The 24,564-nt window shown below is 37.2% G+C and overlaps 1 protein-coding gene across 1 annotated transcript in view; it reads left to right on the forward strand.

Moving 5' to 3' along the window:
* Nucleotides 1–7,616: 7,616 nt before the first annotated feature.
* LOC113614063 (olfactory receptor 10J1-like) overlaps nt 7,617–24,564 on the forward strand; it is a 28,628-nt gene continuing 11,680 nt past the window's right edge. Inside the window, 5 exon segments of the mRNA XM_027095330.1 lie at nt 7,617–8,760; nt 8,762–8,877; nt 8,880–9,056; nt 9,059–9,170; nt 16,773–16,782. Of these exon segments, the coding sequence (XP_026951131.1) occupies nt 8,645–8,760; nt 8,762–8,877; nt 8,880–9,056; nt 9,059–9,170; nt 16,773–16,782 (531 nt within the window). The 5' untranslated portion in view covers nt 7,617–8,644.

The raw sequence follows: 24,564 nt of genomic DNA on the forward strand, positions 1-24,564 counted from the left end.
ATTTCTGAGACTATTTGTTTAAAACCTGCCTAGTGTGCAGGCTAAGCACTGCACAGGGATACCTAATCAAGAGGGAGAGTGAAGGATAAAATGCAGCCCACAGTCCACTTGACAAGTCATATATCCTGGTATGGAGCTCCATCCATCCATTGAAGTGATGCTCTTTTACAAATTACAAAAATATACTGTCTACTCACCAAGTGGTGTGCACATGGGCTGCATCTACCCAAAAGAGGCTTTTTTTTTCTAATTTTCACAAAGATACCCAATGGATTAGCTACAGCTCTATATGCCTCCCTCCTTGATAAGCTCCATGAGAGCAAACACCATGACTGTTTTTGTTCTGCTTGTATCTCCAATATTCAGCATACTACATGGAACACAAGTAGATGTTCATTAATATTTGCTGCTTCATTAAAAGAAGGAATAATCCTCAGGCACAGAATAATTGACATGTATTTTATTTTGCATGTTCCTTCTGGGTTCAATGTTTTTTTAACAAAACAGATTTCAGTTTCTACAATGCAAGCTTCTCTTGTGAGTCAGTAACCAAAGGCAGAATTTTGTTCTACTAATTGCCCAAGTTCCCAATCAGCCCCCTGGGATAGAGCCTCAAACTCTTTTCTGCTGTCCCTTGTGCCCTGGAATGATTCTCAAGGGGGAAGTCCCTAGAGTCCTAGATCAGATGGATCTGATCCTCTTTCAGGAATAAACAGAGTTCCTGGATTTGGGGTTTCAAGAGGCTTCAACTCTGCAGGAAGATCCTCTCAGGCCAGAGGATGCAATGCTCTGGACCTTAAGTTGGTCCCCACACCCTGAGCTTCCTTCTGACACTCAGGAAATGCTGGACTTCTAAGGCTTGGGATTTTCAATTTCTCCCTCATAGGCCTCTTGGAGAGAGTCCTACCTTTATTCTTTTGTTTTGTTTTGTTTCGTTTTGTTTTAAGTTCAGATGCACAGCAATTAAGAGAACGTCTCTCATCTCCTTTGCCAACTTTGCAAGAAGTGGTTGATGGTAGAAAAAAAAGGAGAGAAGAACTGTTTTAAATTTTTCTAAGTTTCTTCCTTTTCTCATCCCGGTTTTCTGATGATTTTCTTGAACATTAGAGTTTCATACTTTTCCTGTGTTTTGCATGATGACTTTTTGAGACCAGGTGCCTATAAAGTGAACAAGAATATCCTCATAGTTTCATTTTAATTAATGGAAGAATCTGTTTAAAATCATGAAGGAGAGATAGTAAATTAAAAAACCTTTACAATCCCAGAGTTTTCGTCTACCAGTGATGTCCCTGTTATCTTTTCAGTGAATAAGGCTGAGGGTCAGGCATTTTTCATACAGTTGTTGTCTCCTTCCCCTCTAAGCAGAACCTCATTCCTGAACATTCAGTAGAGTTTTGACTCAACGAAAGCATGTAGAATTTGGAGTCACACATACTGTGTTTCACAGCTGGTCTTGTCAATTACTAGATATGTGAGTCTGACAAGTAGTTTATCCTTCCCAGCTTCAAATTATCCATCTATAAAATGGGAGTATGTATTTTATTTCCTTGTAGGGTAATTCTAAATTGTAAGTTATGCAGAGTGTCTTAATAGGCCAGCATATAGTATATTTTAATCAAATGTTCATTAGTAAATGTAAATGCAAAACCTAACTCAGACATTCAGAGTGTAAGGGCCAACTTTATTGTTCCATCAGCTTTTGACGTCTATATGTTGCTTTGACTCCCCTTACTTATTATGCTCAATCCTGGGTCAGGTTCTTTGCCCAGCTCTCATCCAGCAGTGTTACATGGGGGCATCCAGATCATTACTCCCAGAGAAATATGCTTAACATAATCTCTGTGTGTGTATGTGTGTGTGTATGTGTGAGTTTGTGGGATGTGGGATGTGGATATGAATGGGGCTGACGCTGGAGTTTCTAGACAGATAGATGCTAGCCTTGCAGCAGAAGAAAACAAATAAAGGAAGTACTGTGTTTTTCTGACCCTTGCCCTTCCACCAGACAGTAGTAACTATGTGAAGAACTAAAAGGAAATTAGGTAATACGTATCAAACCCATGCCCCTGTCTCTTCACAGAGACATCAAAACAACCCAGAACAAGATAAAGTGATTTCCTCTTTTTTTTTTTTTTTTTGCGGTACGCTGGCCTCTCACTGTTGTGGCCTCTCCCGTTGCAGAGCACAGTCTCCGGACACGCAGGCCCAGCTGCCGTGGCTCATGGGCCCAGGCGCTCTGCGGCATGTGGGATCCTCCCGGACCGGGCACGAACCCGTGTCCTCTGCATCGGCAGGCGGACTCTCAACCACTGCGCCACCAGGGAAGCCCCGATTTCCTCTTTTTTTAAATGTCTTCCTAGAGAAACTCATCAAATTCTGTGTATCAATGTTACATGTATCAGTATCTCAGCTGAGATAAAAAGGACATCTTCCCTCCAGTATTGAGATCTTTTAAGAGCAGAGGACTCAGAGTACAAGGTAAAGAGAGCTGGGTTCCCAAATTCTCTCTGCCATGAACTAAATATGTGATATTAGGCAACACCTTCATCCTTTTTGGAATTAAGCAACCTCACATTTCTACCACATAGTTACTTTTGGGTAGTAGATGTATTATTACTTTGAAGAATAAAGGAAACTGTAAAATGCTAAAATTTTGTATAATTTTCTACCATCTTTTTGGAGAAAAAAGCTGTTCACCAAAAGTCAGATTAAGGATTGGAAAACTACTCCAGATGCATTATCTATGTCCCTTCTTAATGATAATGGTTTTTCATGTTTTCCTATATTGTTCTTTCATATCTTTTTTCTCTGGTAGTCTCTCAATTTCTGCAACTTAATGGGGTTAAGTGAAGATTCTGACTTCAATACTTTGTCCTGGTTTCCATGTGCCCAAGGCAGCACTGCTGTATATACCTGGCAGAGGTATGGGTCTCCTCCTCCAGACTAGAAGTACGTCGAGAGTATTACTTCGTTTATTGGTTTACATAGTTATCAAAAGCTTAAGACATGGCAAATACTGGGCTAGGTTCTGGGTATGTGGAAATGACTAAGCATGATCTCTGTCATCAAAAAGCTTACAATGTAGTTGAAAAGTTAGATAATAAGTAATTTCAACTGAATGTGATGTGCCATCATATGAGAATGAAAAATGCCAACAGAACCAAGACTGGAGGGATACTTAGATAGAAAGAAGGTGATAAGAATGACCTCAGGGCTTCCCTGGTGGCGCAGTGGTTGAGAGTCCGCCTGCCGATGCAGGGGACATGGGTTTGTGCCCCGGTCTGGGAAGATCCCACATGCTGCGGAGCGGCTGGGCCCATGAGCCATGGCCACTGCCTGCGCGTCCGGAGCCTGTGCTCCGCGACGGGAGAGGCCACAACAGTGAGAGGCCTGCGTACCACAAAAAAAAAAAAAAAAAAAAAAAAAGAATGACCTCAAGGGAGGCTTAAAAAAATTAAACCTATCCTCCACCCCACTGCCTAAGTAGTACATATTCATCATGGACACTTTGAAAATTTCAGGAGATAGTAGAAATTCACCCAGAGTTACACCATGCAGAATCACGCACTACTAACATTTCGATGATCTCTATTTAGCTTTCTCTGTATTCGTACTTTGATAATTCTGCATATACCATACCATATCCTGCTTTTTAACCTATTATTTTCCATTGAACTTAATTTTTTTCATATGCATCATTTAAAAGCTGAACAATATATTTTTAAAGAATAATACATTAGTACTAGTCTCTGTTTACAACTGACACATATATTCATTTCTATATTCTTAGGCTTTTTCCTGTACATACATATCCACATTTATGTGGGTATATATCTTTGCTTTTCATTACAATATTCGGATCATATGACCTTTATTATTTTGCAACATTTCTTCCATTTAACAATATCATGAACACTTTTCTTGATTATAACACTAAAATTTTTATTGTAAAATATGGTGTGCATTTAAATGTGCGTTAAAACAAATGCACATTTTAAGAAAAATAACAAAACAAATACCTAGGTACCCTCTGCCGAAGCTAAGAAACAGAACATCACCATAAAGCCAGAAGCCTCACATATGCTCCTTTCAAATACTTCAAATACTTTCAAGTACTTCAAATATATGCCAAATAGTCACTATCATGAATTTTAGGTTACAGAATTTCCATGTTTTAAATTTCCCATGTTTTTAAAGAATATACTGCTTTACAGAACATATTTATTTCTAAACTATGTATTATTTAATCTTGCCTTCTTTTGAACATTAAATAAATGGAATACACACACAAACATATGTATACAATCTTTGATTTGCTTCTGTTATTCAACATTATGATTTTGAGATTCATCTGTGTTGATTCGTGAAAATGTAATTAGTACCTTTAATGATCTTTAACAGAAGTCAGCAAACTTTTTCTGTAAAGGATCAGTTAGTAAATATTTTAGTCTCCGCAGGCCATACAGTCTTTGTTGCCACTATTTAACTCTACTATTTTAGTGCAAAAGCAATCACACATAATACATAAAAAATGGGTGTGACTGTGTTTTAATAAAGTCTTATTTATAAGCACAGCTGGCCTATGGGCTGTAGTTTGCCCACCCCAGCTTTATAATTAATTCATTCAATGCTCTATAATACTTCATTGTAATAATTTACTTCAATTTAAATATCCTTTCTGCTTTTGAAAAACATGGTTTGTTTCAGTTTTATTTTTCTATAATAAACAAACTTGCTTTAATCGTCTTGCCTGTGATTCTTTAGTTTTTCTGGGTTAAATATCGAATGGTAGAATTGCATAGGATATGTTCATTTTCAGCTTTGACAGGTAATTTCTACCTGTTCTCCAAAAATAATTTTATCAGTTCACATTCCCTTCAACAGGGAACTGGAGCTTCCATTACTCTATATCTGTGATAGTTTTGATTTTTTGCAATCTGATAAGTGTGAAATGGTCTGTGGTCTTAGCTTGTAGTCTGTGGTCTTATTTTTCCCTGGCTATTAATGATGTTAAAAATCTGTTCACATGCCAGTTGTATTTCCTCTCATATAAAATTCCTGTTTTCTTTTTAAACTATCATTATATTAAGCTGATCTTTTTGGCTTTTAGATGTTCCAGATGTTATTATTTTATCTGTTATTTCATTGTAAATGTTTTTCTGGTTTCTACCTTTTTCTTTTCTTGTGACTTATTTTGAAAAATAGAAGTTAATTTTCATGGAATAAAATTTATCATTATTTTCTTTTATGTTTTTATCTTCTACTATCCCAAATTTAAAAAATATTCTCATATATTATCTTCTAGACATTTCATAGGATGTTTTGTTCATTTCCTTTTAATACATTTGAAACTGATTTTTTTTTAAACGGTGTAAGCTAATCTAATTTCATTTTTTCCCATATGGATAAACCAACTATTCTAGGACCATTAATTGATGACTCTGTGCTTTCCACCAATCTGCAATGCCAGCTCTGGTGCAAAGAGTTTCCATATACCAGAACTCCATTTTTTGCCCATTGGTGTGACCACTTATCCCTGTGACAATACCACACCTTCTTAATTCCTATAGCCTTATAATAAGTAATGGTATTTGAAAGGCAACCCTCTTTACTTCTTCTTCTTCTTTAAGAGTGTTTTGGCTTCTCTTGGATCTTTGTACTCCCATATAAATTTTAGGAGCAGTTGTCAATCTAACAACCAACCAACCAAAAACAATCCATTTGGAATTCTGATTGAATTGTACAGAATTCAGAGTATGAATTCATGGATTTTTGATTAATTGGAATCTTCATAATATTAGATCTTCCAATTCATAAGCATTGTGTATCGCACCATTCATTTCAGTCTTCTTTAGTGTTCATTATTAAGGTTTTATAATTTTCTTAATAAAGGTCTTCATTCCTAGGTATTTTCTATTTTTAAGCTATTATAAATGATAGCCCTTTTAAATTTAATTTGATATCAATTTGTTTATGTACAGAAATGTGATGAATTTTTATATATAAATTTTATACCAGAAAGCTTGTTAAATTCTCTTAATAATTCTAATAATTTCAGTAGCTTCTCTTAGATTTTCTATGTTCACAACCACATAATCTATAAAGAATTTCTTCCTTCTCAATCCTTGTATTTTTAATTCCTTTTTTCTTGCCTTACTGGGCAAGAAATTAGAATATTCTAGAATATTCAATATTCAATGTTGAAGAGAAGTGGATAAAGCAGTCACCCTTATCTTGTTCTTAATCTTAAAGAGAATCCTTCAGTATCTCACCTCTAGGTATATGTTGGCTGAAGAATTGCTGTACACATGTTTTATCAGCTTAAAGAAAATCTTTTATTGTTTGTTTACTAAGGGCTCTTATAAGTAGACACTGAATTTTAAAAATGCTTTTTGGCAACTATTGAAATAATCATGTCTCTTTTCCTTTAAACAATTCATGTGAGGAAATATATAACTGGACTGTTTTAATGTTAAACAAACTTTGCATCCTAAAATAAAACCAACTTGGTCACATACCCATCTTATACACTGTTGGATGTGGTCTGGTGACATTTTGCTTAAGAATTTTGCATCTATTTCTGTGCATGAGATTGGCCTGATAAATTTGGTGTCAAGATAATTCCAGCTGCAATAAATGAGGTAAGGAGTATTCCCTAGTCAGGAAGGAAGAAAGTTTCCTCTACTCTTCAAGGTTCTTCTGGCTGGTCTAAGAATTAAATTGACCTGAGACATATTAGTGAGAGAAAACCAAACAAAAGTTTAATAACATGTATATATGGGAGAGATTAAGGAAAACTGAGTAACTCACCAAAATGGTTAAAACCCTCATGTTAAATACCATCTGCAGCCAAAGAAAAAAGAGATGTTGAGAGTAGTGGTTTGGGACTTCAAAGGAGAGAAAGGCAATTCACAAGGAGATGGAAAAGCAAATGTTTGGTAAACAAATGCTTGCTGGGCCAGGCAGAAACAATGGGACACAGAAATTTTAACAAGCAGACTTTGCTAGGTTCCTCCCTGTCTACCATACCTGGTTCATACCATAGTTATCTATTGTGCTAGCTCCCTTCCTGGAACAAGTCTTCCATCTACATTCTTTTAGTCAGTTAGAGGAAAGGTCAAAGATTCTTCCTGAGTCTTTGGACCTTAAAAATAAGCAACCTAGGGCTTCCCTAGTGGCACAGTGGTTAAGAATCCACCTGCCAATGCAGGGGACACGGGTTTGATCCCTGGTCCAGGAAGATCCCACATGCCACGGAGCAGCTAAGCCCATGCACCACAACTAGCGAGCCTGCACTCTAGAGCCCATGAACCACAGCTATTGAGCCCACATGCCACAACTCCTGAACCCGCACGCCTAGAGTCCGTGTTCTGTAACAAGAGAAGGCACTGCAATGAGAAACCCATGAACTGCAATGGAGAGTAGCCCCTGCTTGCAGCAACTGGAGAAAGCCCGCGCACAGCAACGAAGACCCAACGCACCCAAAAATAAATAAATAAAATAAATTTATTTTTAAAAAAAATCAGCCTAACTTAACCTTCATGCTAAAGAGATACATTTTGGTCTCTTTTGCTCCCCTATACCCTCTTTTTCTATTACCAAACATAGTTTGTGTAGGACTGAAATTAATTTATCCTTGAATGTTTTATAGCACGTATTGGTAAATTGTTCTTGGCCTGGAGGTTTATTTGTAGATTTTTCATTACTGTCTTTATTTCCAGTAGTTTTCAAGTATCTTCTTCATTCAATATTGGTAAGTAATTATTTTTCTAGAAATGCATCCATTTCATTGAAGTTTAAAAATGTATTGATATTAAGTTGTTCATAATGTTGCTCTTCATCTTTTTGTGTCTGAAACTTCTGTTATTGTGTCCCTTTATTAATTCATACTAGAGTTTATGTCCTCTTTTTTTTTTTTCTTGGTCAGTTTCACTAGCAGTTTACCTAAAGTTTATAAACTTTTACCCTTGTGGACCTTGTCTGTTTTATCTTTCTTTTATATATCATTAACATTTTGCCATTATTTTTTTTTCCTTCTACTGTCTTTTTTTATCTTATTTTTATAACTTCTTAGGATGGATGCTCTACTCATTAATTTTCAGTCTTTAAAAAAAATTGTAACAGACAAGCATTTTAAACTACGAACTTTCCTCTAATTATGTTCCAAATGCATTGTACATGTTTTGGTACATGATTCTTTTATTATTCTCTAATTCTAAATATTTTCTAACTTCCCTTATTAGCTCCTCTTTGAACTATTGGTTAGATTATCAACTATTTGTAAGTTTTCAAAAAAAGTTCCTTTTTGTGACAATTTCTAGCTTAATTACACTGTGGCCTGAGACTGTGGTCTACATTTTAAGAAAATCCAGTTTTAAGAAAAATTTGAGACCAATTTCATGGGCCATACATAGGTTGTCATTTTTTACATGACCCAGGAGTACTTGAAAAGAATGCTTTATCTCAAACTTTTAAATAGTGTTGCTCAAAATCTCTGTATCTTTAATTCCAGTTCTAGGACCTAGTCTGCCGTGTCCCTGGAAAAGGCAGGTGATTCATGAAGTTTTGAACTGGGTCTTTGTGGTGTTCAATCTTTGCTCTGGACAGTGTGCTCACCAGAGGGCAGGGCAGTCTCTGGTCCAAAGAGATGGTGCTGACTTTGTATTTCAGACCTGAGATCTTCAACGAGGACAGCCAACCACACAGAGGTAAGAGAGTTTGTTTCCAAGGTTTCTCCAACTTCCAGGAACATCAGCTCACACTCTGTGGCATTTCTTACCCTGTATATTCTAACTCTGGCTGGCAATGTCATCATTGTGACTGTAACCCACATTGACCATCACCTCCACACCCCCATGTACTTCTTTCTAAGTGTCCTCTCCTATCAGACACTTTCTACTCCCTGGTCATCATCCCTCGCATGATTTCCAGCCTTGTAGGTCTGAGCCAATCCACTTCCCTGGAGGGCTGTGGGGCTCAGCTTTTTTCCTTCCTTGGCTTTGCCCTCACCAACTGCCTCCTATTGGCAATAAGGGGGTATGCTTGCTATGCGGCCATCTGCCACTTTATTACTCGATCATCATGAACTGGAGGGTCTGTGCCAGGCTGGCATCCTCAGTCTGTGCCATGGGGTTCTCACTCTCGCTGGTTCAGGCTGTGGCCATTTTCAGACTGTCCTTTTGCAAGGCACTGATTGAGCATTTTTTCTGCGATGTTCAACCTGTGTTGGACCTGGCCTGTGCTACCGCAATCATCAATGATATCCTGACCTTAATTATCAGTCTCTTGGTCATTACAGGCCCTGCAACCTTCCTCTTCATCTCCTACATCCTCATTATTTCCATCATTCTCAAGATCACCTCAGCTGAGGGCTGGAAGAAGACCTTTGCCATCTGTGCCTCCTACCTCACTGTGGTCATCGTCCACTACGACTGTGCCTTCACTCCCTACCCCAAGCCCAAGTCAGAGAACACCAAGGATGATCTCAGTGACCTACACTGTCATCACACCTTTACAAAACCCTGTTGTGTGTAGTCTAAGAAACAAAGAAGTCCAGGATGCTCTGTGGAGAGTGGTGGGTAGGAAATCCCTTTCCTAAGATGAAATCCCTACCCAAATAGGTGTGCATGCCTTCCAGGAGGAAGCCTATATAGGTAAAGTTACAGAACCAAGATTTCAAATGATTAGTGAAGTCTCATACATCACAGACAGGGCAAAAGTGGAGCTGGGGTCTAGCCTCTAATAATTGATTTTCACTTCCTCAACCTTTTGTTAGCATAAATAAAAGCAAAAGTCACTCAAAAACACCCATTGGCTGTATTCCAGTAGATAATTACAAGGTCAGAATGTGATCTAGTGTTTATCTCAAGCTTAAATTTAAAGTGACCAGTCCACTTTTTAATGTGGTATAAACTACATTAAAATCGCCACTCCATTGAATCCTCTTTTAACATAAATTGGATGCTTGAACAAGTGGTCACTAGGGAGGATATTGTGTAGAAATCTAAGTGCCTTGTGCTTTAATAAGATAGGCAAAGCAAAAATATAGATATCTTTTAGGAAATGGGTTTGCAGTGAGCTAAAATCCTTCTAGAGAGAATATTTTCAAACATGTGGGACTTCAAAGGAAAGGGAACCATGAGGTGGGAAGTGAAGGAGTTAATTGGAGAGAACTCCTAACTGCATATGATGGGCATGCAGCACACATGACTTGGTCTGATGCTTCGCTTCTTCTGGCTAGAGATGAGTCACATAAAGAAGTCCTTGCAGGGCTGAAAGAAGGGTCTCCCTCATGGACAGGATGCACAGCAGGCTCAGAGGAAGAGAAGACTAACAGCTCAGGGAGCAAACTGCTGAAAGAATGCTGTGAAATTGGCTGAAAAGAAAGAAAAGTTAGAAGCAGATCCAAATTGGAGCTTCCTGTGGTAGGAGAGCAAGAGAAGCCAGAAGTACAAGGGGAGGGTCAGGAGGAGCCAAAGAGAGTTTAGAAAAGGTCCTTCAGGTTGGGTCCTCTCCTGCCCTTTCTAAGCTAAGTCACAAAGGCAAAGAAAGAGAATTAAATGGAAATATGAAAAAAGGCAGCATAACACCTTTCTGATAAATTAGGTAATTTCATTAGTCCTGAAAATCTGAAAAGAGTCGACAGTAAAGGATTTTGACATGAAAACTTCCATAAAATTAAAGCAACTGCGTTAGAAATGGAATAATAAAAGGCAATTTACTGCTCCTCACCTTAAAAATATAAAAAAGAATCAGGGTGAACTTTAGACTCAATTTGTGACACAAGATAGGTGTTGAATCAAACTATAATGATCAAAATTCATAATTACTGAGCAAATAAAAATTATTATACTGATCTATTTATTAAAAGATACATAAGATACACATGAGTACACAGTATTCTCATTATAAAATATTTTTGAAATATAAAAATATCAAAATCTCTAAAATGATCATGCATTTTATAGGCTGTGCATGCAAGCACATAAAAATCTAACTTTAAAACGGTTCTGCAGTTCAGTCTACTTTGTAATTCTGAGCTCCCAATCTGCCTGACAGAAAAAAGTCATCTAGTCTTTTTCATGTAAACTGGGGCAATTTAGTAATTAAGTCATTTTATGAGTAAACAATGAAATTCAAGGTCCTGCTCCTGCCCTTTCTTTCCCATTATCCTCTGGGTGAATCAAGTTCTGGTGCAGGTGAGACAGGCTGGACCTGGGACCTGGGACCCTTTGTTGCAGTGCTTGCACCTGGACAAAACTCTCCTCCAGCAACAGAATACAAAGAAACTATAAGGACCTAAAAATAACTGCACACATGGCAGTCAGGCAATTATGAGCAATAAGATACAAAATGACTGGGACTTCCCTGGTGGTGCAGTGGTTAAGAATCCACCGGCCAACGCAGGGGACATGTGTTCGAGCCCTGGTCTGGGAAGATACCACGTGCCGCGGAGCAAATAAGCCCATGCACTACGACTACTGAGCCTGTGCTCTAGAGCCCGCGAGTCACAACTACTGAGCCCATGTGCCACAACTACTGAAGCCCACACACCTAGAGCCCGTGCTCTGCAACAAGAGAAGCCACCAAAATGAGAAGCCAGTGCGCCGCAACGAAGAGTTGCCCCTTGCTGCAACTAGAGAAAGTCCGTGCGCAGCAATGAAGACCCAACGCAGCCAAAAAATAAATAATATAAATAAAAATAAATTCATAAAAAAAAGATACAAAACAACCAAAAACCCAACTTCCACTTCTGAGATGTCAAGCAAAATCAGGGTCCTGCACATGATTCCTGCACAAAGCACCACCAAGGGGTGCGCAGACCACCTAAGCCACCCCTCTGGCTTGACCCAAGGGTCCACCCCTACCCTCACCCCATTTAAGGGACCAGCTCACCCCCACTCAGGAGCAAGCAAGGGAACCTGCTACTTGCTTTCAGTCCCTTGTGCCACAACACAAATCCCAATAAAGCCTTGCGTGAATTTCTAGTTTGACCTCTTATCAATTTCTATTGATTAAGGAGTCCAAGAACCCTGGGTTGGTAATAAAGCCTTCTAGTTTTCTTAGCATGGAGGAAGAGGAACCTGATCCATGGTCACTTCCACCTGTCCATGTTGGATTTCTATGTAAATACATGACTCCCGTGGTCATCCTTGTCATCTATTGTGATGACTCTGGTTTTATCATGCTCTTTAATTTCCTGCACTTCATCTTCCTTGTGACTACTCTAGGTCCACTGGCCCTTTCTCAACCACTGCTTGAGGGCAATTGGACATTCAGTTGCACCCTTGACCCTATAATGGAGTAAATAAGACAAAGTGGGGTGTCACCAAGGCATCCACTTGGATGTATCACTCAACTGTTTCTGCTCCACCAGGATTCACGTGTTTTCTGAGGCTGGGAAGTGAGGGACATATCCCTTCTGCTTTATCCGTTGCCACCCGTTCTTCCTTACAGCAGGGTAAACCTGGTATCTGCTGGTAGATCTAAGAGTGGGCCTTCCCCAATATCCAACTAACTCCAATGTTATCTTCTCCACAAAGCTGGATACCTTTATTTTATTTTGGCAGAAAAACCTAAATTATTCCTAACTCTGTAGTAGTTTACATTATACATTTCACATACAAAGTACTTTTGGTGCTTAGACTTTTGATATTCAAAACGATTCTTTGTAAACTAACTGTAGCTTTCCTCTCTAGAAAAGTTTGCTAAAGTTAAAAACTATTTCATCTTTTAAGACAAATGTTTTAGTTATGAGTTTAAAAAAATCTTTTTGAAATTCAATTGACCTTTTTTTTCTGGATTCTTTTGGGCTTACCCTTCCCTGGAGCAAATGAAAGTCCTCTGAAACAATGTGAAATATGGAAATAATGTAGAATTTTTATTCTGTTGCATTTATTTAATGTGTCAACAACATTAATTATCATAGATTTAAAAAAATGTTTTATTATCTAATACAGATAGTTACCTGCCATTATTCTTCTTCAGAATATTTTTAGGTGTTTTGCCTGTTTAAATTTTTCATATAAATTTTAGAAGCAGCTTATTTAACTTACACCCCTCCCCAACACACACACATACTCAGCACAGTTACATACATACAAGCGAACCAAACTCTGGTATTATTTTATCGAAATCCTACTGCATTTATTAACTAATTTATGAAAAACTAACATTTTAATGATCTTGAGCCTCCATATTAAGAACATAGTATTATTTTCCATTGGTTTAAGTCTCCTTCTGTTTTTTACTTTTTACATTTCAAAGTGATCAACCATGATAACCCTAGTTACGATGTCACCATACAAAGATGTACATAGTTATGTTCATAACCATGACTGATTTATTTTGCAAATGGAAGTTTGTACCTCAACATCCCTCACCTATTTCTTTCCTCCTCCCATCCCTTTCCCCTCTGGCAACCACCTGTTTGTTCTCTATGACTCTGTTTCTGTTTTGTTATGCCTGTTCATTTGTTTTGCTTTCTAGATTCCACATATAAGTGAAATCATACAGTATGTGTTTAACTTCTTTCACTTAGCATAATACCCTCTAGGTCCATCAATGTTGTCACAAATGGCAAGATTTCATTCTTTTTTATGGCTGAATAATATTCCATTGTAAATATTTACCACATCTTCTTTAACCATTCATCTATTGATGGACACTTAGGTTGCTTCCATATCTTGGCTATTGTAAATAATGCTGTAATGAACACTGGGGGGGCATGTAATTTTTCTAATTAGTGTTTTTGTTTTCTTCTAATAAATACTCAGGAGTGAAATTTCTGGGTCAAATGGTAATTCTATTTTTAATATTTTCAGGAATCTCCATACTGTTTTCCATAGTGGCTCTATCGATTTACATTTCCATTAATAGTGTATGAGGGTTCCCTTTCCTCCACATTCTCACCACCACTTGTTATTTGCTATCTTTTTGATAATAGCCATTCTGACAGGTGTGAGGTAATGTCTCATTGTGGTTTTGATTTGCATTTCCCTGAGGATTAGTGATGCTGAGCATCTTTTCATGTGCCTGTTGGCCATTTGTATGTCTTCTTTGGAAAAAATGTCTATTCAGGCCTTCTGTCCATTTTCAGTTGGGTTGTTTGGTTTTTTTGATGTTGAATTGTATGAGCTTTTTTTAAAATCCCTTATTGGATCTATCATTTACAAATATCTTATCTTATTCACTAGGTGGCTTTTTCATTTTGCTGATAGTTTCCTTCACTGTGCAAAAGCTTTTAAGCTTGATGTGGTCCCATTTATTTATTTTTATTTTTGTTGCCCTTGCCTGAGAAGACATATCCAAAAAAATATCACTAAGATAAATGTCAAAGAGTTTACTACCTATGTTTTCCTCTAAAAGTTTTATGGTTTCAGGTCTTACATTTAAGTCTTTAATCCATTTTGAATTTATTTTTGTGCATGGTATGAGAGAGTAGTCTAGTTTGATTCATTTGCATGTAGCTGTCCTGTTTTCACAAAACCATTTATTGAAGAGGTTGCCCTCTCCCCATTATATATTGCTTTGTTTGTCATAGATTAATTGCCCATATAAGAGTGGGTTGATTTCTGGGCTTTCTATTCTGTTCCACTGATCTATGTGTCTGTCTTGATGTCAGCACCATACTGTTTTGATTATTGTAGTTTTGTAATATAATTCAAAATCAGGGAGTATGATATCTCAGCTTTACTCTTCTTTCTCAAGATTGTCTTGGCTATTTGGGGTCTTTTTTATTTCCATATTTTACACATTTTTCTATAATTTTTTTCTAGAAGTTTTACAGTTTTATTTTTTACATTTAAGTCAATGATCCATTGTGAGGTTTTTGGTAATAAGCTGTGAGATTTAGATCAAGATTAAATTTTTGCCTACAGATATCCAATTGCTTCAGTTCAATTTTTTTTAAGGGCTACCATCTTCCATTTTGCACATTTGTCAAAAATCCATTGAGCGTATTTATGTGCATCAAATTCTGAGTTTTCCACCCTGTTCTAGTGATCTGTGTGTCTACTGCTCCAATACCACAGTATCTTGGTTAATGTAGATGTATAGTAAATCTTAATTTTGGGTAGAGTGATTCCTCTCACATTATTCTTCTTTATCAGGATTATTTTAGTTTAGGTCTTTAGTCTAAGGCCTGTGCATCTCCATATCAATTTTAGAATAAGCTTGTCTATGTCTACAAAAATGCTTGCCAGGATTTTTATAGGAATTGCATTAAATCTATAGATCAATTTAAGGAAAATTGACAACTTTATAGTGTTGAGTCTTCCAGTTCATGACCAAAGTATGTCTCTCCATTTAAGTCTTCTTTGATTTCTTTCACTGTCATTTAGTAATTTTTCAGCATACAAATCTTATACATGTTTTGTTAAGCATATACTTAAATGTTTCATTTTCTTTGGAGAAACTGTAAATCAGTGGTCCCCAAACTTTTTGGCACCAGGAACTGGTTTCGTGGAAGACAATCTTTCCACAGACCGGTGTTGGGGGGGGGATGGTTTGGGGATGATTCAAGCACATTACATTTATTGTGTATTTTATTTCTATTATTATTACATTGTAATATATAATGAAATAATTATACAACTCACCATAATGCAGAATCAGTGGGAGCCCTGAGCTTGTTTTCACTTGTCACTCACTGATCAGGCTTTGATATGAGCCTGCAAGCAGTTGATTTATTATGGTCTCCACGCAGTCAAACTTCTCTGCTGATGATAATCTGTATTTTCAGCTGCTCCCCAGCACTAGCATCACTGCCTCAGCTCCACCTCAGATCATCAGGCATTAGATTCTCATAAGGAGCACTCAACTTAGATCCCTTGCATGCACGGTTCATAGTAGGGTTCGTTCTCCTATGAGATTCTAATGCCACTGCTGATCTGACAGGAGGTGGAGCTCAGGCAGTAATGCGAGCCATGGGGAGCGGCTGTAAATACAGGTGAAGCTTTGCTCACTCTCCCGCTGCTCACCTCCTGCTGAGCAGCCTGGTTCCTAAAAGGCCATGGAGCAGTAGTGGTCCATGGCCCAGGGGTTGGGGACCCCTGCTGTAAATGATATTGTGCTTTTAATCTTGGTTCCCTCATTTTCACTGTTAGTATATAGAAATGTGATTAACTTCCATATGTTGATACTGTATGCTGTAACCTTACCTAACTCACTACTTCTAGGAAGTGATTTTGTTTTATTTTGCTTTTGCAAATGCCTTGGGTCTTTCTACATAGATAATTATGTCACCCACATAAATAGGGGCAGGTTTACGTCTTCCTTTCTGATCTATATGCCTTTTTTTTCCTCTTTGTGTCTTATTGCAGTAGGCCAAACTTCCATTACCATGTTAAATAAGAGTGGTGAGAGCAGATATCCTTGCCTTGTCCCTGATTTTAGGAAGGAAGCATCCAGTCTTATGATCCTATTGATCCTTATGATCCTATTGATTTTTTTTGATATGCTCTTTATCAGATTGAGATAATTCCCTTTGATTCTTACTAAGAGTTTTTGTCATATATGGGTGCTGGATTTTGTCAAATGTTTGTCTCTGTCAAGTTCATATAATTATATGATCTTTCACAGGAGTGGCACATTTATTAAAAAAAAAAAGAGGAACAGGAAACATCTAAGTGATTACATAACAAAAGGAGCTTCTTAGTTGAAAGATCCTTGTTAGAAGAGGGAGCATCAAGAACTCAGCAGCTAGTATCAACCTATTCTTCCACTGTCAGCTCTTTGCCAAATTACTGAAAGGGGAGAGAAAATTAGCCTTTGAGGCCATGTCGAGTAGTATTTCCTGACAAGTTTTGTCAGTTCTACCTACAAAACAAATTTATCCATTTCCTTCCATCTCCACTGAAACTGCTCCTATACAGAAACAATCTTCTGTCAGTATCTACTCTCCTTGTTTATTCTTATTCTTTTCCAATCAATTCTCTACATAACAGCCAAAGTTATCTTTTAAAGATGAAAATCAGATCATGCTCTTCCCCTAATTGAAAATACCCAATGGATTCCCATTGTATTTGAAATATAATTTACTCTCCTCATGATGACCTATAGGCCCTACCTGTCCTTGTCACTCCATGCCATTAAGAATGATCTCATCTCTTATGTCTAACCTCTTACCTACTAGTCCGGTAACTATCAACATAGGTTTATTCCCGCTTAGGAACTTTATACTTGCTATTCCTTCAGTCTAGAGTGCTCTTTTTCTCCAGATTCCCATTCATTCATTTATGCATGTTCATTCTCTATCATTCAAGCCTCAACTAAAATGAGAAGTAATCTTTAGGGATTCCTTCCTTGATCACTTCATCTACTATAATGCCCATCAATGTGGGCACTCTATTAGGTGTTTTATGGGTTTTTTTGTTTTGTTTTGGTTTTTTAGCACTTATCAGTACCTAAAACAAAACAGGAAGGTTGAGAATAAGGGGTGGAAAACTGTATTCCAGGCAAATACCAAACAGAGGAGAGCAAAAATCACTAACAAAAACAAACAAGCAGTCAACGAAGCAAAGTTCCTGCTGTCACAGAACTTATTTTCCAAGAGGAACATAGATGATTTTAAAAGTATGTAAGTTACATGTACTGTTATTTTGGGAAATGATAGTGTTTGGAGAAAAAGCAAAAGGAAAAAAGGACAAAAGGATAGTCATCCCTGGCAGCAGGAAACAGTAGCCCATTTAGATCAGGTGGTCGGGAAAGGTGATGTTTGAGCGGAAGAATGAATGAAGGAGTGAGTGAGCCACATAGAATAAAGAGTGCTCCAAGCTAAGATAAGATCTGGGGAGAGGTTAACCTTGGCATGTGTGAGGAACAAAAAATAGGCCAGTGTGGCTGGAGGGTAATGACCAAGGCAATTAAGGGGAAGATTGAAACTGTGGTCTTATAAGCTATGGTAAGGACTTTGAATTTTATTCTAAGAGGGTTAAAAATTCATTGTAGAGCCATCTGAGCAAAGGGGCTACCTGATTTGATTTAGACATTAAAATCTTTACTCTGACTGCTACTGTAATCAACCCCCAGACCCAAAGGAGAAGCAGGGAGAGGCCAGTCAGGACCTTGCTGCTGTGGTCCAAGTTAGAGGTGATGGCAGCTTGGAACAAAGTGTCCCTTTGAGTGAAGAGTTTGTCGGCTCAGCTGGGGACATGTTCTATTTGAGATGCTGAGGAGATATTCAAGAAGAGAAAATGAGATGACTGTTGAACATACAACTTTGGAGTTTGAAAAGAAGTATGGAGTGGAGATTTAAGTTTGGAAATTGTTTAAAGCCAGAAGAGGAAGTGATCACTAGGTTGCAACTGTAAATACAGAAGTGGTTTGTGGCTGAAACTTGAGGTAGTCCAACATCACGAGATCGAGGAGAAAAGAAAAATGACATTGGAAGGGGAAAATATGAAAACTAAAAAAGTGTGTGTCCTGGAAACCACATGAAAAGAGATTTCCAAGGAAGAGAAATTAGTCAATTGGGTCCAATGCTGCCAATATGCCAAGTACATTGTGTTAGAATTGATTGTTAGATTTGGCAATATGAGGTGTTTGGTCTCATCAAAAAAAATCTGTATGAGAGATGGTGATAAAATCCTGTTTAGTGTGAATTCAGGAGAACAAAGGAGAGAAACTGAAGACAATGCAATTCCTTCAAAGAGTTTTGATGTAAAAGGGAGCAAATAAATGAACCCGTAGCTGGAGAAGGATACGGGATCACAGGAAGGTTGTTTTTATTGGCCTTTATGTTTGTTCTTTTAGGATGAGGAAAATTACAAGCAAATAAGTTTGTAAATGAAAGTGATCTAATGCAAATTTGATGATTCAAAAGACACAGAGGAAAACTGCTAAAGCAAAGTCCTGAGTAAGGGAAAGGCGATTGGGGTACAGTGCACAAGTGCATAGATGGTCTTGTTCGATGTATACAGAGTGCTCCCCACAGTGAGAGTATACGAGGATTGGTACTGAGCACAGATGCACATGGTTGGGTTGATGTGTTGGTGGGACTACATGGAAGATCTCTCCTAACTGCTTTAATTGTTCTTAATGAAACAGAAAATAAAGTCATGTGCTTAAAAAAGGATAAGGAAGAATCTTTGGAAGTTAGAGAATAGAAAAGAATGTGTGAAAAGTGCAAAGAGGGTGAGAGAAAAAATGGTAGGCAGGAATACAGAGGGGTTCCCCAGTAACATCAAGACCCCACTTAGTGTTAAATGTTATGAATTCTAAGTAAGACCAGTTATCATAAGAATATATTTTCCACCAGTGAAGTTCAGCTGCATGGGTGCTCTGCACAAGAGGAAAATTTGATTTAACCAAGATTGGTATTATGCCAGGTAAGACAGGGGCACGTGAATTAAATGTGAATGCAATGAAATGATAGTCTGTGTCATTTTAACAGGGTAGAGAGGACAAAAGGGGGCAGTAACATGGAACTTTGAAAATGACAGAAATAAACATAGATATAAAATGTAGGGCTTTATAAATTGAGGAATTATTTAGATTAAGATACCAGTGAGAATGAACTGGAAAAATAAGTGATGGAAATAATAGTTCTTTAGAAAATATAATGGAAGAAGATATCTCATTCCTAAATGAAACAAAACAGATCAAATACATGGAAATAGAAAATATTCATTTTCTTTTTTTTTGTTTTTTGTTTTTTGTTTTTGTGGTACGCAGGCCTCTCACTGTTGTGGCCTCTCCCATCGTGGAGCACAGGCTCTGGACGCACAGGCCCAGCGGGCACGGCTCACAGGCCCAGCTGCTCCGCGGCACGTGGGATCCTCCCGGACCGGGGCACAAACCCGTGTCCCCTGCATCGGCAGGTGGACTCCCACTGCACCACCAGGGAAGCCCAAAAATACTCATTTTCTACATGAAGAATATTTTAAAACCCTACTGAAACACATAAAAGAAGACAAACATTACCATTTAAATCTTGCTTTGGGTAGAAAGCCTCAGTATTATAGACTAAAGATGTTTATTCTTAAATTTCTGTGAATACAATGAAAAATCAATAAAAATACCATTAATTGTTAAATGTGAGAATAACTGGGGAAATTCCAAACAAGAATAATTGGGGGGAGGCAGATTTAGCATACGGTAGCATAATGTAGTAAAAATATGAGATGTTTGTATTATTTGATATATGGTGTTGAGACAATGGCCTAGTTATAGGTAATAATAAAAGGTGCATCTGATTTCATTTTAAGAAGTACATCTTTGTTTCTTACAACCAATTTGATTCCAGATGAATCAAATACTGAAACATAAAAAGTATAGAAGACATGGGTACTTAAAAAAATAATGTTGGAGTTAGGAAGGCCTTGATAAACACATAAATAAAATGCTAATAAAATTTCAAACTCACAAACTCAGTAATAATGATAAACAGAAGAAAAATACTGCAACATGTATAATAAAAGGCATATTTCCTTATTAGAGAACTCTTACAAGAAAATGATGACAGAATATGAAAAATGAGCAAGGTATGTAAATGGACATTCACAGCAAATGAAGTACAAATGATTAATAAGTATATGAAAAGTGTGTAAATTAATACATCTTATTTTGGTTTCAGTTTGGTAATAGTTATTAAGTTTTTGAATGCACATATCACTAAGAAGTCTTACTTTCAGGAATGTATCCTACAGATGTGCTCCCAGAAGTGTACAATTATATGTGAACTTTATATATAAAGTGATTTTCTTTATAATACCCTTTAAAAATGCCCAAAACTGCAAACAGTCTATATATCCATGGATATTTAGAATAGGGTAAATAAATTATGTTATACTCTTACCTTACTATATGCAATTGTTCAAATGAATGATAAAAACCTTCATGTATTGTTTTGTAAAGACATCTCGAATGTATTGTTATGTGAAAAAGCAAGTCATATAACAGTACACAGAATACAGTCCATTTGGATTACAAAAAAGGAAACACACACACACACACACATACACAGGTATACGCAGAGAACATTCCTAAATTCTATTTAGTAGGTTTGGTTTTATTTTATTTTCTTATTTTCTATATTACACTAAAGCCTGTTTGACTGTTTTGCATACAACTCCATCTGCTTTATTTGTTCAAGAGAGGATGTCACTCAGCTGTTTGATAGCTTTGTCCAAAAGGAAGAGTGCACCTCTCTTACATGGTCAGAGAAACAAAGCAGCTAGAGATGTATGTGTATGTCGTTGTGTATTTGTGTACTTGTGTGTGTGTGTGTGTGTGTGTATATGTGTGTTTAAAATTGGAGAACCTCAACCAAAATCAGTGTTTCCAAAAAGTGATAGAATGTAATGAAAAGTTCATCCCCTTTGCAATATTTTCAATATTAATTTCAACACCTAATTACAATTTTCAGAGCTTTTCTAAAGTGAATTACTCTTTTTTTTTGAATTTTTGAATTTTATTTATTTTTTTTATACAGCAGGTTCTTATTAGTCATCCATTTTATACACATCAGTGTATACAAGTCAATCCCAATCTCCCAATTCATCCCACCACCACCCCCAACCTCTGCCACTTTCCCCCCTTGGTGTCCATATATTTGTTCTCTACATCTGTGTCTCAGTTTCTCCCCTGCAAACTGGTTCATCTGTACCATTTTTCTAGGTTCCACATATATGTGTTAATATATATTTGTTTTACTCTTTCTGACTTACTTCACTCTGTATGACAGTCTCTAGATGCATCCACATCTCAAACAAATGAACAAATTTCATTCCTTTTTATGGCTGAGTAATATTCCATTGTATATATGTACCACATCTTCTTTTTTATTTTTTTATTACTATTTTTTTACATCTTTATTGGAGTATAATTACTTTACAATGGTGTGTTAGTTTCTGCTTTACAACAAAATGAATCAGTTATACATATACATATGTTCCCATATCTCTTCCCTCTTGCGTCTCCCTCCCTCCCACCCTCCCTATCCCACCCCTCTAGGTGGTCACAAAGCACCGAGCTGATCTCCCTGTGCTATGCGATTGCTTCCCACTAGCTATCTATTTTACGTTTGGTAGTGTATATATGTCCATGCCACTCTCTCACTTTGTCACAGCTTACCCTTCCCCCTCCTCATATCCTCAAGTCCATTCTGTAGTAGGTTTGTGCCTTTATTCCCATCTTACCCCTAGGTTCTTCATGACATTTTTTTTTCTCAGATTCCATATATATGTGTTAGCATATGGTATTTGTCTTTCTCTTTCTGACTTACTTCACTCTGTATGACAGACTCTAGGTCCATCTACCTCACTACAAATAACTCAATTTCGTTTCTTTTTATGGCTGAGTAATATTCCATTGTATATATGTACCACATCTTCTTTATCCATTCGTCGGTTGATGGGCATTTAGGTTGCTTCCGTGACCTGGCTATTGTAAATAGTGCTGCAATGAATATTGGGGTGCATGTGTCTTTTTGAATTATGGTTTTCTCTGGGAATATGCCCAGTAGTGGGATTGCTGGGTCATATGGTAATTCTATTTTTAGTTTTTTAAGGAACCTCTATATTGTTCTCCGTAGTGGCTGTATCAATTTACATTCCCACCAACAGTGCGAGAGGGTTCCCTTTTCTCCACACCCTCTCCAGCATTTGTTGTTTGTAGATTTTCTGATGATGCCCATTCTAACTGGTGTGAGGTGATACCTCACTGTAGTTTTGATTTGCATTTCTCTAATAATTAGTGATGTTGAGCAGCTTTTCATGTGCTTCTTGGCCATCTGTATGTCTTCTTTGGAGAAATGTCTATTTAGGTCTTCTGTCCATTTTTGGATTGGGTTGTTTTTTTAATATTGAGTTGCATGAGCTGTTTATATATTTTGGAGATTAATCCTTTGTCTGTTGATTCATTTGCAAATATTTTCTCCCATTCTGAGGGCTGTCTTTTTGTCTTGTTTATGGTTTCCTTTGCTGTGCAAAAGCTTTGAAGTTTCATTAGGTCCCATTTGTTTATTTTTGTTTTTATTTCCATTACTCTAGGAGGTGGATCAAAAAAGATCTTGCTGTGATTTATGTCAAAGAGTGTTCTTCCTATGTTTTCCTCTAAGAGTTTTATAGTGTCCGGTCTTACATTTAGGTCTCTAATCAATTTTGAGTTTATTTTTGTGTGTGGTGTTAGGGAATGTTCTAATTTCATTCTTTCACATGTAGCTGTCCAGTTTCCCCAGCACCACTTATTGAAGAGACTGTCTTTACTCCATTGTATATCCTTTCCTCCTTTGTCAGAGATTAGTTGACCATAGGTGTGTGGATTTATCTTTGGGCTTTCTATCTTGTTCCATTGGTCTATATTTCTGTTTTTGTGTCAGTACCATATTGTCTTGATTCCTGTAGCTTTGTAGTATAGTCTGAAGTCAGAGAGTCTGACTCCTCTAGCTCCATTTTTTTTCCTCAAGACTGCTTTGGCTATTCGAGGTCTTTTGTGTCTTCATACAAATTTTAAGATTTGTTCTAGTTCCGTAAATGGCCATTGGTAATCTGATATGGATTGCATTGAATCTGTAGATTGCTTTGGGTAGTATAGTCATTTTCACAATATCGATTCTTCCAATCCAAGAACATGGTATATCTCTCCATTTGTTGGTATCATCTTTAATTTCTTTCATCAGTGTCTTATAGTTTTCTGTATACAGGTCTTTTGTCTTCCTAGGTAGGTTTATTCCTAGGTTTGTTATTCTTTTTGTTGCAATGGTAAATGGGAGTGTTTCCTTAATTTCTCTTTCAGATTTTTCACCATTAGTGTATAGGAATGCAAGAGATTTCTGTGCATTAATCTTGTATCCTGCAGCTTTACCAAATTCATTGATTAGCTCTAGTAGTTTTCTGGTGGCATCTGTAGGATTTTCTATGTATAGTATCATGTCATCAGCAAACAGTGACAGCTTTACTTCTTTTCCTTCTCTGATTGTTGTGGCTAGGACTTCCAAAACTATGTTGAGTAATAGTGGTAGAGTGTGCAACCTTGTCTTGTTCCTGATCTTAGAGGAAATGCTTTCAGTTTTTCACCATTGAGAATGATGTTTGCTGTGGGTTTGTCTTATATGGCCTTTATTATGTTGAGGTAGGTTCTCTCTATGCCTACTTTCTGGAGAGTTTTTATCATAAATGGGTGTTGAATTTTGTCAAAAGCTTTTTCTGCATCTACTGAGATGATCATATGGTTTTTATCCTTCAATTTGTTAATATATGCCTACTTTCTGGAGAGTTTTTATCATAAATGGGTGTTGAATTTTGTCAAAAGCTTTTTCTGCATCTACTGAGATGATCATATGGTTTTTATCCTTCAATTTGTTAATATGGTGTATCACATTGATTGGTTTGCGTGTATTGAAGAATTCTTGCATCCCTGGGATAAATCCCACTTGATCATGGTGTATGATCCTTTTAATGTGTTGTTGGATTTGTTTGCTATTATTTGGTTGAGGATTTTTGCATCTATATTCATCAGTGATATTGGTCTATAATTTTCTTTTTTTGTAGTATCTTTGTCTGGTTTTGGCATCAGGGTGATGATGGCCTCATAGAATGAGTTTGGGAGTGTTCCTTCCTCTGCAAT

This window comes from Aethalodelphis obliquidens, unplaced genomic scaffold (assembly GCF_003676395.1).
Source record: "Aethalodelphis obliquidens isolate GAN/ISIS:26980383/991018 unplaced genomic scaffold, ASM367639v1 scaffold90, whole genome shotgun sequence".
In the NCBI taxonomy this organism is placed as follows: Eukaryota; Metazoa; Chordata; class Mammalia; order Artiodactyla; family Delphinidae; genus Aethalodelphis; species Aethalodelphis obliquidens.